This window comes from Physeter macrocephalus, chromosome 14 (genome assembly GCF_002837175.3).
Source record: "Physeter macrocephalus isolate SW-GA chromosome 14, ASM283717v5, whole genome shotgun sequence".
Taxonomy (NCBI): Eukaryota; Metazoa; Chordata; class Mammalia; order Artiodactyla; family Physeteridae; genus Physeter; species Physeter macrocephalus.
The window spans coordinates 93,676,460-93,690,970 of record NC_041227.1 but is presented as its reverse complement, the minus strand read 5'-3'; the positions used below and the strand labels follow the sequence as shown (position 1 = coordinate 93,690,970).

The 14,511-nt window shown below is 42.0% G+C and overlaps 1 protein-coding gene and 1 long non-coding RNA gene across 9 annotated transcripts in view; one reads left to right on the top strand and one right to left on the bottom strand.

The window, feature by feature from the left end:
* Window positions 1–14,511, top strand: part of LOC129392751 (uncharacterized) — a 29,727-nt gene that overhangs the window by 10,089 nt on the left and 5,127 nt on the right. For 4 of the 8 annotated variants that reach the window (XR_008619205.1, XR_008619207.1, XR_008619203.1 and 1 more), the window contains 3 exons: window positions 1,982–2,048; window positions 5,516–6,094; window positions 8,606–9,242. This is a non-coding gene — a long non-coding RNA (uncharacterized lncRNA). The remainder of the gene's footprint in view (window positions 1–1,981; window positions 2,049–5,515; window positions 6,095–8,605; window positions 9,243–14,511) is intronic. The other 4 variants (XR_008619206.1, XR_008619208.1, XR_008619204.1 and 1 more) reach the window with 4 other exon arrangements.
* The window catches only part of SLC6A4 (solute carrier family 6 member 4), a 33,642-nt gene continuing 22,226 nt past the window's right edge, over window positions 3,096–14,511 (bottom strand). The window contains 4 exon segments of the mRNA XM_024127614.3: window positions 3,096–3,874; window positions 7,968–8,135; window positions 11,875–11,975; window positions 13,432–13,531. Of these exon segments, the coding sequence (XP_023983382.2) occupies window positions 3,800–3,874; window positions 7,968–8,135; window positions 11,875–11,975; window positions 13,432–13,531 (444 nt within the window). The 3' untranslated portion in view covers window positions 3,096–3,799.

Below are 14,511 nucleotides of genomic sequence, written 5' to 3'. Positions count from 1 at the left end.
AATAAATAAATAAATAAATAAATAAATAAATAAAATACTGTTCTATCACTGAAATTTAGAGACAGTTAAGCAATGAGGGGAAAAGGTGATACTATAAAAAGTAAGAAAAAAAGATTTAGAGCTTTTAAAATAGTCCTTCCATGGAACTGAACGTGACAAATTTTAATAAATGTCACTGACTTATCTCTGATATTGAAGAAAAGAATTCAGAATGTTTCAAGTGGACCAGGAAAGCTTTCCACAGTGTAAGAATATTCCCTGTCTTAATGGGTTTTTTCCATATTTGGATTTATAAATTTCAGTCTCTAACATACTTCTCAAACAAGCATTTTCTAAGTTCCCCTTCCTAATTTAGAGCCTTTTGTGTAACTCTCCTTGCGTTTTTAAATAATGATGACTTTAAAGTATACAACTTCTTCCACTTAGCATAGGACTATTTTGCTTTTATTGCTTTATGGGGATGACAGGTTGTAGTATAGTCTCTCTGAGGAATCTACTATTTCACTTCCCCACCCATCTTGGACAATAAAAGAAAAAAGGGAGGGTAGAAAATACCTTCTGAATACTGCCTTATTTAATGATATCTTAAGCACCAGGTGTTGATTTATGAGCAAAGAGACATGCTATGAAAGGAACCAGGTGTGGATTGTACCACTGGGTAGCTAAGCATTGTCTAAAATGCGTAAGAAGAGCACAGTTAAGCCACTGCATTCCATGGTTTTAAGCTTTGCTTGACAGTGACCTCCAAATCAGTTATACAACAGATACAATGTATCAGATCAGCCTTTCCTAATTATCAAAAGAATATGGTTCTAATTCTAGGAGAATAATCTCCCTTTTAAGGGGTCAGCGTGGGGTGGGTGAGTTAAATGGAAATTCATACTTACACTTAAATATTGAGATTGGTGGCACCAAATTAACAAGTTTCGTAAACAGCAGGGACAGTGAGAGAATGACTCATCTCAAGAATAACTTTTTGCCTTAATTTGAGATTCATTATTTGATTTGTCATTGTTTGATTTTGGAGCTAATACATTGACTTTGGGTTCGTCGGGGTCTTTGCATCCATCTCTACATGGGGCAGTCAGGGCAATGAATTTAGGTTACAAGTCATATGCATTCCACACAACAAATGGAATAAGTTTTAAATGGGTTGCAAGTTTTTTGGAATAAAGATGAATTCTTTGGACTCCATTACATGTCAACATATAGGAACAACCTCAGTCAACTGAACTGCCTCCATGCCTTTGCTTGTGTCTTGCCTATTTCTCAGGTATTTCTCACTAATAAAATCACAGAAAGGGCTTCCCTGGTGGCGCAGTGGTTGGGAGTCCGCCTGCCGATGCAGGAGACACGGGTTCGTGCCCCGGTCCGGGAGGATCCCACATGCCGCGGAGCGGCTGGGCCCGTGAGCCATGGCCGCTGAGCCTGCGCGTCCGGAGCCTGTGCTCTGCAATGGGAGAGGCCACAACAGTGAGAGGCCCGCGTACCGCAAAAAAAAAAAAAAAAAAAAATCACAGAAAAAAAAATTAACTTCAGTACTTAAATAACTTTACAATTCATTCCATTTTTATTTTTTACTTTTATGTAAATGCTACATTAGATGTAAAAGGTAGATGTACATTACATTAGATGTAAAAGATTATTTTAAAGTCCATTTACCAACTCAAGTTTTCCTTAAAAAAAAATCCATGGTAGTATTGATAAATAGGGGTCAAGTAAATGCAAACTATGCCGAGGAGAGATTTTGGATTTTTTCTGTCTAGTGACATTTGAAAACTTTTCAAAACACCTGTATAACACCTGGCTTGACAAAACTTTGAAAAAGTACTTTTTAAAAAATGATATCTTTGAAAAATGCATAAATGTGTGTGGGATGGGGAGAATACATATCTGAATATATTTATAAAGCAAGTTCTTAAATTTGCAAAGCTATTTACCACCGAATACGCTGCCACTTATATAACCTCTCTCCTTTCAGCATGCTAGAAAGCAAAGAGAATGGACATGAGGTAGCAGGAAGGAATGAAAGAGTGAAGATAATGAAGGTAGGTCAGTTAAGAGTCATTTTTAAATCCCCCTCTCTTTTCCTCTAATATCTTGGGAAACTACTCAGCAGCTAACATCTATGAGGAGAATGTTCTGCTGGGAAAAGCAAAGAATCAGAAATAGAAGAATGTAGGGGGAATACAGGAAGATGGCCAGGGAATAGTGTTGGGGAAAGGAAGCCAAGGGAGGAAGCTCTATAATTGGGTTAAACTAGGCCTCTGCTATATGGATCTTCTTTCTATAAGGTTGTTAGGATTAAGTTAGATTTATATAGAGGACTGATGTGATATGGAGCCAGATCATTGAGTCCTTTTATCATTGACTAGGCTTTACTCCCTTTAAGATTTTGGTAAGGAAATCTCACAGTACAAGGTAAAATTTGCTTCTCTACCTGTGCATCTGTGAGTCCCAAGCCACTGAAGGTCAAATATACTTGATCTGTATTAAGGGTTTTATGTGGCGTGTAAGGTTATTCACTTAACTGACCCTTTTCCAATCAGGCTTACTTAGACTCAGTCTTGAAAATTATCTGGAGGGCTCACTATCCTGGTAGCCAACCAGGAAGGGTCAAGGGGTTGGGAGGAGGTTCATTTAAGGCTAACCCAGACTCTCCAATTACTTTTGGGTTGAGGATGACCTTGGTTTAGGTCAGGGTACCAGATCTCTACACCCTGTGAAAATTTGATTTATCCACGCTTCACAAAGCCAAGTAACCTTAATGGTTAACCTGAGTCATTTGAAGTAGACAGAGCTTAAACCAGATAGTCAACTGAACACTGAAGATGCATTTATCAATATTCATCTTCAAAGTAGTTCATAGCCAAGCCACAGTGACTGACTAATGAAATAGGCCGGATTTGCCTGTGGAACATTATCCTGAATGTTTAGCTGAGAGACAAGAAGATGGCAGTGAAGTGCAGGAAATACTAAAGCATGGCCCATAAAGGAAGACGTATGGGCTAAAGTAGTGTCATTGGAAAAGGAGCAGGTGGCAGAGCATGTTGTAGTAATTATACCCTTCAAATAATAACATACATACAAATTTCAGTAGGTGGAATTTGTTAATGTAAGAAGAAGAACTAGAGGAAATTCATATAGTTTGTAACGGGCCCAAAGTATTAGAATAGAGGTAGGGATACACTGAAACAACAGTATACACAGACACACATGCTCACACGTACACATTATTTTTCAGCTTAGCTTCTTACATCTTCCTCTTCTGACTCCAGAGCAGCACACAGGTTACAGGGTTCTAGTAGATTCCAGCTATAGAATTCTATGCTACTCAGGAAATATATGGCTAGCAAGACAGTATCCCTGTTTTCTCCTAAATGGTTTATGCATTCATGAACAGTGAAACCTTTGGAAGCAAACGATGTTAGATACTGATGATCGTAACAAGGAATGATACAGGAGACTTTCACAGACTTGATCCTAAACCTAATCCTAGCTGACGATATTGTGGTTTTCATCACCTCCATACACACCCTCACACATCCAAAGCAGTCCACTTCAGCTGCATCACAGAGTCTAACATGAGAACATGTTTGGGAGGTTTCACAGAAAGAAGTGGCTGGAGGCCGTAAAAGTCTGGGCACCATAGTCTTTTGGGATTGTGTCTCTATGAAGAAGGCCCTTCCATCGGCAGGCTTAGCTGGCAACTCATTGATTTAGAGGGAGAAGGCGAGGTGTGACTTGTCAGAACTGGAGGAAGAGCTTGTTGGGAAGCCATTTTCCTTTCATTGATGTTTTACACAGCGTTCAAGTGGATATCCCCACAGGGAATTTCTGTCGGTGTTTCTGGAGTGATACCTTTAATAAGACGCTGTTAGGAAGAAAACATGATGTTATAAATATTCTTATAGTTTAACAGTTTAAAATTTTTTCAATATTAATATTAATAACAATATTTTAATATTAAAATAAAGGTTAAGTAGCATTTAAATGGCATTTAATAGTAAATTGGAATAGTCATACTTAACTTTCCTTAAGAAAGGAATCTGCAGTTTATTTGTTTATATGGGTAAAAATGGCATATTCAGGAACTATATAAGCATCTGTAAACTAATTAAAGTCATCATAACACTAATGGGAGAAATGATGGACCTTCAGTAGAACCTCTGCTGGCCTGTAACATGCTTTTGATGGCCTGGGAAAGGGCATCCTTTTCTCTTGTCAGAGGAGGCTTCATGTGGCCCACAGGGCTTGGGGAGCAGAGTGAGCTCTGGATTCTGGCTCCCCCCACCTCAGCCATGCTCCTTGTGCCCGCATACATGCTACAGGCACGGTGCACAGTGCCATCAGCCACTGTAACAGCCAGGATGTTACTGATTTAATGAATTTACCTGTAAAGGAGCACTGGTTAGTTCATACAAGGGTGCAAATTATTACATAATTAAATTTTTAAAGATGTGCCCATTTAAATCATCATTCCTAAAGCAATCTCATGTTGACGTAGTACTTAGCCCAGGGAAAAGGCTGAGAATTTTTACTTTAGAAACAGCTGAGGTACCCAGAAGCTTTGGGACAGATCTGAAATATGCTTGGGCTTGAGTATGAAATATACAGCCTGCCTTGCAAAACTTAGCATCAGTGACACGAAGCAGCTCAGGGATGTGGGGAGCACTGCAGAAGCTTAGAAAAAAATCTTTAAGTAAGTTGCTCAGTGAAATCTTTGATGCCAAAACTCTGTACATATGGTGAGCAAGGCAAAATTGGATCTGAAAGCATATTTTGATTTATTGATTTTAGGTGAAGCTCTGCTACTTGTCCTTTTTATTTTGGATTGAAAAGTATGTAGTCCCCTTCAGTCTTTTTTATTTCCTGGTTCTGGGAGTTGATTCTTCTTTAGGAAGCAGGGCCTCTGGAATTTTAAAAGTTCCCATTCTCATAGTTAATTAAGTTCACAAAATTGTACATGTTGTGTTCCTAATGACCTTAATATTCAAGAACTAAAATCTCACACTGGAAATCCATTTAAAAACGAGTTGCTGCAGTGCTCATCAACTACCTGGACATGTCAAGTCATAGAAAGCAAAATTTCACAGACCATCCTTTCCCATAGATGAATCTGTAACCCATAACTGATTAAGGAGAATTAGGCCTTGCTAATTGGGAACTGGACACATCACTCTAACTAGTCTTCAGTGGAGCTCTGCTGTGCAGAGAGAGAAGAGCAGTCAGATGTAGGGTAGAGGCAAGACCCGCAGTGAACAACACTGTAAAGTAGAACATTTGGCTTCTGTGCCCTAGCCCCCACCTGCCCATTCTCCTGCCCTTCTGGCTGCTGATCTCCCAAAATGCCAGGTCCACCTTCGTCTTCCATATTTCAGCAGCATTCCAGTTGCCACATTACTATTGCTCTCAAAATTTGCCAGTCCCTGGCCTTCCGCAAGGCAATCATCTAAGCAATGGATCACTGTTGCCATCTTCATGAATGCTTACTTATTAGGGACCATCTTCCCAGTGTCTTTGTGCAGGTTACTAGGGGCTTCTGGGGGGCAGTGACCTAATCCAGTCGATGACTCCAACCTTGAGACTTCCAGGTTGCAGATGCACATGATAAGCCTCCAAATTACAGGTGAGCAAGTGGTGGCTCCCTCCACAAACTGTAGCCTTGTATATGGCTAGGGCCCAGAAAAGTTAAGAAATTTACTTTTTTTTCTTTTTAACCATACCAAAATTTTATATGAGTTCTCCCTCCCTCATAGATAGAATGTTAAAGACCATCAAGTCTGGTATTCACAAAAAATTTTAAGTCCCTTGGGGTGCTTGGCAAAAACATGGCATGATTTATTCTTCTCAGAAATTAAGCATGCACATAGGCATGTTAAGGCTTTTGAGAAATCCTGTAGTAAAGAGACCTATTTACCTTGCCTTAATCCAGCATTCTCCAAAATTATTTGACCACGTAACCTTTTTCCCCCAGCAGTAACACTTATTGATACCCCATGGAACTACTACTACTCCTTAAAACATACTTTGGAAATGTTAATCCAATTCAACGAGCACATTTTAAAGATGAAGAAACTAAGGCCCAGAGCAGGTAAATGACTTGCCATAGTCTTTTCCCTCCTAGGCCCCCTTGACCAGCTAGATCATGATGCTTCCTGGTAACCCACTGTTTCCCATCTGGTGGCCTATGACAAACATGGCCCTGCAATTGGCCTTACCTCTACTACTAATGGATCTGAGCTCTGTTAATTATACACCTTTGGGTAGCATTTCCTTGTAGCCAACAGGGGGAATTTGCAAGAAAGATGATCAAGACTTGAGGTACAGTCTGTGACCAAAGAATACTGACATTTATTAACCTAACTAGAGTTCCCACCCCCGACCTTGGCCTTTGGGTTTGAGTCAGCTGGGCCAGTGGACTATCATGACTGCCATAAAGGACAACCTGAAGGAGCAAGTACAGTGACTCTTGTCTGAGCGTGTATTTCAGGCAACACCAGAGTCCAAGCCCCTTTGGGAGGAGTGAGGTTGTGATAGGACTGTTTTGGGTGTAGGAAATTAGTAACTCCTTGCAGAGTTACTAATTCTGTTCACCTAGAATTCAGTTTTTCTGTTTGGAAAAAGAAGCAATCTCAGTTCTTAGAAAAGAGATGATGTTTAATGGCCTCATGTTCTCTTGCTTCATGTTTCTTGTGAAATGTTTTAGGAAGATGAGTATGATGATGATATATTTAAGTTTTGCCTCTGAGAGCCCATAGACTAACCCACCTATGCTCTCACGTCATCATAGAGCACAGTCCCTCTAGCTTTCCCCCAAATAGCACTCTTCACCTTTGAGCTTGTCTCCTACAAAAGCATCCACCCACAGACTTGTAAGTGGCCACTCCTTCAGGCTCTACTGCCACAGTAACCTTACTATGGCAAGAAACACAACCAAACAAGTAACGATCCAAGCATTTTCAATTCTGGTAACATTGCTGGGAATCCTGGCAGCCTGAACACTAACTCTGGCAGTACAGGATTAAAAGTGGCAACTCATCTCTCCCTGACCTCTAGAGCCAATTTCTACATTAGCAAACTATTAGTACCCTGAGGACACAAAAGAGAAGCTGCACCTAAACATGAAAGAGCGTTGGACCAAAAACCAGAAGACTTGGATTCTGAGCCTCCCTGTACTGTGTATCCCTGGACAAGTCACTGAAATAAGGAAACTATGAGCAGCATTATTCCCAGACTCAGTATCTTTGTCTGCTAATGATACCTGCCCATCCACCTCACAAAGTATTTTGATAACAAAATAAAATAGTCTACATGAAGATGCTTTAAAATATATACAATCTTATACAAATTGTAAGATTCTGTTATTGAAATTTTTACAGCACATCATTATTCATTTACTGACATGAATCTTGCTAAAATGGCAACTTTTTTTTCACTCCAGTGACTTGAACTAAAACTACGATATTATTGCAAAAGCCTTATTTAGTGATGATTTTCAAAACAGCCCTTGTCACACACACTGCTGTTAGAAAATGACCACAGACATTTTCCATCATAATCTCCACTTAAACCAAGTGGATTTAATTTAAATCCACTTAAATCAAATTTGCGTTGTTGCTCCAGACACCACTGATCTGATGTCCATGCCCAATGCCATGCGGGAGGCAAAGTAGTTTTCTGATATGTTTAGAATGCTATACACCAAGCTGTGTGCTATGGTGCATCCAAATGGCCAGCTCACTCTTTCACCTTTGTACTTGAGGCTTATGGGAGATGCCTTAAGGTGACAGTGGCAGCTATTAGAGGCTACACGATGGTATAGTTACATAATTATATAAGACTAAGAGCCTCCTGGTGAATTCTTGTGGTGGACTTACATCCTTTGAATAGAGCATAAGAAGAGAACCCTTTTCTCCCCAAACAGTTACCAATCTGAACACACACAGACACACACTAGCACATACCTCCTTAAGTGTCCCTGGAGTGATGATCAGCCGATAAGTTATATACATCGGGATGCAGATGAAAGATGAGGTTCCTATGCAGTAACCCAGGATGATACTCCACTGAGGATAATTATACTGAAAAAGTCGTAGCTGTGGTGGGCTCATCAAAAAACTGCAAATGATGAACTAAAACAAATTCCAAGAAACATTAAAAATTCTTCACGATATCCACACAGACAGTCCAGATAACCACAAACACTGAACACTAAAGCTAAGACACTTACAGGAAATTGCCTAAGTGTGATATATCCTAGATTGAACTCTGACACAAAGAAGTCACTAATTTCTGTGCCTCAGCTGCCAACAATGAAGCCGTTAGGGGCTTATCTTGATTTTCCTCCCTACCCCCCACCTCAGCCCCTACAGTGGGGATGCCAAGTCTTCAAGGTTATTTAGGGGGGTTACAGCGCCCCTTTCAGGGCAAAGGAGAAGAGACTGGCATCCATCAGGGGTGGTTCAGGCCCTGATTTGTGAGACAGTGGAGGAATAAACTGGGAGACCTCTCCACAGCTCCTGCCAGTCCTAGGGCTTCATATTTCTTTCTGCTTTGTTTTCATTTCCTCCTGTGTTTCTCTGTGGTGATTGTTTTTGGTAAGATGGAAGGCACCTAGGTCCAGGACACATAATAAGGTTCTCAAGACCTGGAGAAGACTCAGGCTCCTAGGTAAGTTCTCCTTCTCCCCGCTTTCCTTGCATTAACCCCAGGCTAAGAACTGGGATTTCAACAAGGATAGCTCTGCCGTGAGGCATCTTGACAATAAATGACTGCCTGCCACAGGCGCTTGTAATGAAAGGAATAATGGAAGGAAAAAGCAGCTCAATACACTTTTTACATGAAAATTCAGTGAAGATTCCGACCAAGAAAAATTCCATGGTGTGCTCCCAACACTCGGTTTATGAGTTTTCTTATTTCAGTTTGGTTTCCAGAGACAGCGTAAATATCAGTTTCTGCCTAGTAACCGCTGTGCTGAAATCGCTATTGCTCTTGATTTAATTTAATCTTATTATTTCATAGTCATAAAGAAGACAGTAATGTAAATTATTTGTGGGCTTAAACATCTATTTATATCTTTTTTTTCTTTCTCTTCAGATAATAAAATGGGAAATTGTTAGACACACATTCATCTTCAGAACAGTGAGTCCAGGAGGAAGCTTTCAAAACAGGAGCCCAGCCAATCGCAAACGTTTCTCTGGACAGACTCTCCTCAGCCCCAGACCCGGCTACTAAGAAAGGTAATTTTGAAACAGGGAAAGGTGAGGTCTGTTTAGGAGCCATCCCTGCTGTAACTCGTCTCATCTTGATGTCAGGTGTGTGAAACCTAATGCAGTTCAGGGAGGCCTCAAGCTCTCATTGTGGCCACTAAGTATTGCTCCAGACACCCCCTCGCACATCCCCACCTCCTCTTGCTCATATACGATATTTTTCTTTTTTATAACTTGGCTTCAGTCAAAAAGAATATTTTTAGTAAGCTACTCGTTGTTTACCTAAAGCAGCTTTAAAAATCCCAAAGCAGGGGATCTGTTAAGTAAACCCAGAAGTGGAAGATAGATTTGCCTCCTCTTAATTGGGCCCTGGAGCACTAGCCTTTAGAGGAAGTGAGTAGAGTGAACGTCACAGGAATTACGTCATGTCCCTGAACCCAGATCTGTACCTGGGTTTTGCTGGGCACAGAAACTCATTGGCTGTACACCAAGAGTTCACCCAGTTTGCCAGACAACCACAGAAACGAAAACACTAAAAGCCTGGGGCCAGGACTAGGGTAAGGCATGTGAGACATTCACCTTGGGCACAACATTTAAGAGGATGTCAATATTTTCAGTAATCAAGAAATAATAATAATATAATATTTTAGTGCAATACTTTAAAAAGACAAGCTCTGACAGGGCCAGATTAGGGCAAGGTGAGTGAAGTGAGACATGCAAGTATATGGTTGGATCCTGTGTTTATTTGAAACGTTGGTATTTTGTTCATCAGGGATTTTTTTTTGCATTAATTTTGATTTTTAAAAACTACTGCATAAAAATAGTATTTATCGGGACTTCCCTGGTAGTCCAGTGGTTAAGACTCCATGCTTCCACTGCAGGGAGCAAGGGTTCGATCCCTGGTCCGGGAACTAAGATCCCACAAGCTGTGCGATGCAGCCAAAAAAAAAAGTAATATTTATCTTGACTACTGAGTTTTTTTGGTACCCCCAGAAATTTTACGGCCAGGATGAGTGCCTTGCTTGCCTTTCCTGAGTCTTAGCCCTGAACATCATTCCCTCCCTGTGTGGAGAATATGAAAGTAGACAGACAAACAAGCAAACATGGCTTCTTCCCTCAGGGAACTAATCCAATATCTCTCCTTCCTTTGAAAAACAAATGAAAAGATTCAAGTAGATTATCAAGAAGCACTGGTAACAATATAATAACCCATTTATGTCAGGACTTCTGCTTCTAGTAATGGCAAACTAGTGATCCAGACCAACCCTCTCACTGAAAACAACTAAAATTTCTGGATTTAAAAATACATTGTTTTAAATTTACCAAAAAGCAACAGCGAGCTGACAAGGTAATAAAGAACTACCAGGCCAAGATCTAGAGGAACACTGGAGCCCACAGCACACACCAGAGCCCCCAGGCCCTAAGAGTATCTGCTGCTTGGGGCAAAGGTTGGCTTTGGTTCTGGAAACCTCCAGGGTCCAGGGGAATGGAAGTCAAGGAGGGATTCTGGGGTAGAGAGAGACACGTGCAGCATTATGGAGGCAAGAATGAGCACGCTGTCCATCTTATAGATTAACATCGAGATGTGCAGGTACAGAAAAGCACAAAAAATAAAGAACTACCCCGAGAAAATCAAAATAGAATGCAAAAAGGGTTGTTTTGAAAGAAGGGGAAGGCACAGCTGCATACATGTCCTAAGATGAAATGGATGGTCCAGATATCCTAATAAGCTGGAACTGGACTGAAGGAACAGTCTCTGGCTGTGAAAGATCAAAAAGCTCCCCCCACCCCAAATCAAGTTACAGATAAATGAAAGAACGGAGAGTAATCCCTGCTGATGTGCACGGAGTCACTTTACCCCAGGCTACCTCAGAGTGCACTTAGGATGTTAGCAGGGTGCTTTATCCATCTTTGGGCAAACATCTCCTTCAGACGAGTACCAGGAGGGACATAGGGGCACACGCAGCAAGGATGGAGTCAGCACTGAACACATCCTGGCAAACAGGCAACCCTTGGAGCTGAGCTCTCTCATTCTACAATGAATGGATTCTACTTTTGACTCAGATCTACACCTGAGAAACCTGGCGGGGGGTGGGGGTGGTCTTTAAGAAAATAAATACAGAATTACTAGGACCCTTGTTAGGTCCTTCATGAGCAGCACAGTAAATACTTCCCCAGCCTTGAACAGTTCTTGTCTTGTGCCCTTGGACCCTAAGCCTCAATTTCTCTGAAACTGAAATGGGGAACTAGAACTCTACTTCATAGAATTGTTGTGAGAGTTGAAACAGCAATGGGTGTTAAGTTTAGCGTAAAGTCTGGCCTGGCACTTACTGCTCAATGAACGTTATGTGTCATTATCATGGAGCAGGGGAGGGATGAAATAATGTGACAGAAACCAGAAGAGTGGTTAACTATGGGGGGGCACAGTAACTGGGAGGGGACACAAGAGGGGCTTGTGAAGTGTACTGGTCATGTGTTTGTTTCTTGGTATAGTTTTAGCTACAAAGTGGTGCTCAATTTATAGAATTTCACTGAGATGTACACTTATGACTTGCGCACTTTTCTGTATATATGTTACACTTCGATAAAATTTATTTTTTTATGAGTGTTTGAGGGTGAATCTTTCTCCAGGGCAAGAAGGAGAAGGGAAATGACGACTCACCAGGAGAAACAGGGGGCTGATGGCTACCCAGCAGATCCTCCAAAACCATCCAGGGCTGAAACCAAGCATTTCCTTCACATCACTGCAGAACTGATTGATGCCTAAAATCATCCGAAAGAGAACGAGATTGACTGACTGAGAGAGGAACTAGACTGTCCTCCTATCCCTTGACTCTCAGAGAGAGTAGCAGCTCCGGAGTTTCTCCAAAGGAGGGGCTCGGGGGCACCAATCTGGTCTGAAAGTGAGATGGGGGACTTGTCACAAAAATGCACATTACAGTGAGCAAAGCTCTTTCTACACAGAGTGGGAGGATTGGTGGACATCTGGGGAGGGACCTAAAACCCCCTCTTGGTGCCCACACTGCCTTTCTAGGATTTTAGCATATATCTGATGTTATCGTTACTGTAGAAAAGGAAGTGGAATTTTGTCTAAAAGTGGTGAACCCACTTGACAGAGACTGACTCTGACCATATGCTGGAAACTTTCAAGAGAAAATTTTAACCACACTATTGCTCATTCATATGTCAGATCAAGATCAAGGTTCTTCTCTACAAAGTAACTGGCATGGAAGTGAGGACTTGGGGGAGAAATCGACAAGGGGAAGGAAGGGTGCTCTGCAGTTGCTTCCTTGAAAGTGCCCAGCAGGTCTGTAACATCACACACCTTGAACTTGGTCCTCCGAAGTGCTGAGGAGGTGGGGAGGACTTCTTTAAAAAAAAAAAAAAAAAAAAAAAAAAAAAGGGCTCACATGCAACTCAAAATGTGGGGCCCCCCTTCTTTATATTATGTGTAATGACACACATGCTAAAGCTGTTCTGCTATCATAGAAACTAGAAAAATATTTTCAGAATGAAATCATCAAGTCTTGATTTTAAAGATGAAGAAAGGCATCTCTGAACTTGGTTTTCTTCATTTCCATTGCCTGTGCCCTCCTCATCCTCGCCCAGGGGCTCTTGGGATCCCTGCCCATGAACCTGTGTCAGCTCGCTCTCTCCACTCCTGGTGGTTTCACCCTTATCAGATTCCATCCCACGATCGGGGTGGGGTGGGGTGTAAATTGGAGGCTTTACCGAGACAGATAATCCAAACAGGAACATTCTTGTCTCTTCCCTAGAAGATAAGCTCCTAAACTCTGTCTCAGGGCTCTGGAGGGAGTGCTCGTTTGTGAAATTTAAAGTGGGGCCACTCTGTGTAACAGCAGAATATTGTACACTCTGCAGATGCATTCACTGTGCACTAGTTCTTTGTTGTCTGTCCAATTCTTAGAGCCTGTTGGGATCTTAAGCAACCACTGTGGATGAGCTATAGGGAACCACTTCAGCCTGTCTCCACTGGGTAAACATATAAGCTCAGAAGAGAAAAACGTCCTCCCAGCATGCAGGCAATCTGTTGCACAGAGTGTGGAGGAAGTGATGACCTGTTTTTGAAGAAGGGATGCAGGAGGTGACGTCTTGTGCACCGGCCTGCTTTTCCCTGACGACATCAGCCCTTCTGTATTCTGGTGGCTACGTGGGCTGGTGTAGGAAGGATCGTGGCTAGTGCAAGGGAGCATCTTACCATAGAACCAATACACAGCAATTGCTTCTATCAGGGCAACAGTGAGCACTGCGGGTCCCGTGGCAAACTCCTCCAGCAGCTTCACCACGTAGGCCCCTCCCTGGAAATGAGACCACAAACCCGGTTAAAGGCCCTCTGAGGCACTGCCTCCTCTTTATGACAGGAGCAAAAAGAACTTCTTAACTTAGGATAATTCTGGAAAATTCTCACCTTGGATCTAACATAAGTGTCCCAGAGCCTACTTCTTGGACTGGCCTTGGCAGGTGGGCAAGATTTCATCCCATCAGACACACCTCTTCCCGCCCTACAGGTCACTCTCGTCTTGTTTCCACTCCCCACTAAGCTTTAAGAGACAAACTCAAAAGCGCCTCTCGATCTGTTTTCAACTTTCTTCAATTTACTGAATACCTACTGTGTATTCTACCCCAGAAAATCTACAATACCAGACACACTGGGCCCAGTGGTCATGGTTTTGCCTCTGTCCTAACTCACAAATCCCTTGGGTCCTACTCAGGGCCCCACAACCCTGCTGAAGCTCCAGAGCCATTGGGGTCATGGCTTGAAGATGTTTGTCTACAAAATCTGCCTCGAGTCAGAAGGATACACGCCTACAATGCCTGTGGGTACTATCTGATGCCTGATTTACAGTTTGACAGTATTTGCCTCAGCTACCCCAAAAAATATCAAATCACTGGAGAAGGTCTGACTTCTTTACCATTACAAATTCTCTGGAGGAGACGAAGTGACATTACAAACATGAGATGCCAGCCTCCAGATGTTCAGCATATCAGGACATCAGGGCACTATTCCTATGAAAGCAGCCCTAAGGGCTGGCAATAGACTGAAAAGGCACATCTTAGTTTTCCTCCAGATAGTCTGTCAAGCCTTAAATCTAGCTGGATTTGCTGTAAAATGCTGAGCCTCCAGATACCACGCCCAGATTCTTCAGACGGATGCCACTAGAAACAACTTTTCTTCTCCTTGATGACTAACTTTTTAACAGCGGTGACAACTTCTCTCCCTTTGGCCCCAAAGCCAGGGCACCATGTGGGATGGAAAGGAACAGCTTCTTGTAACATT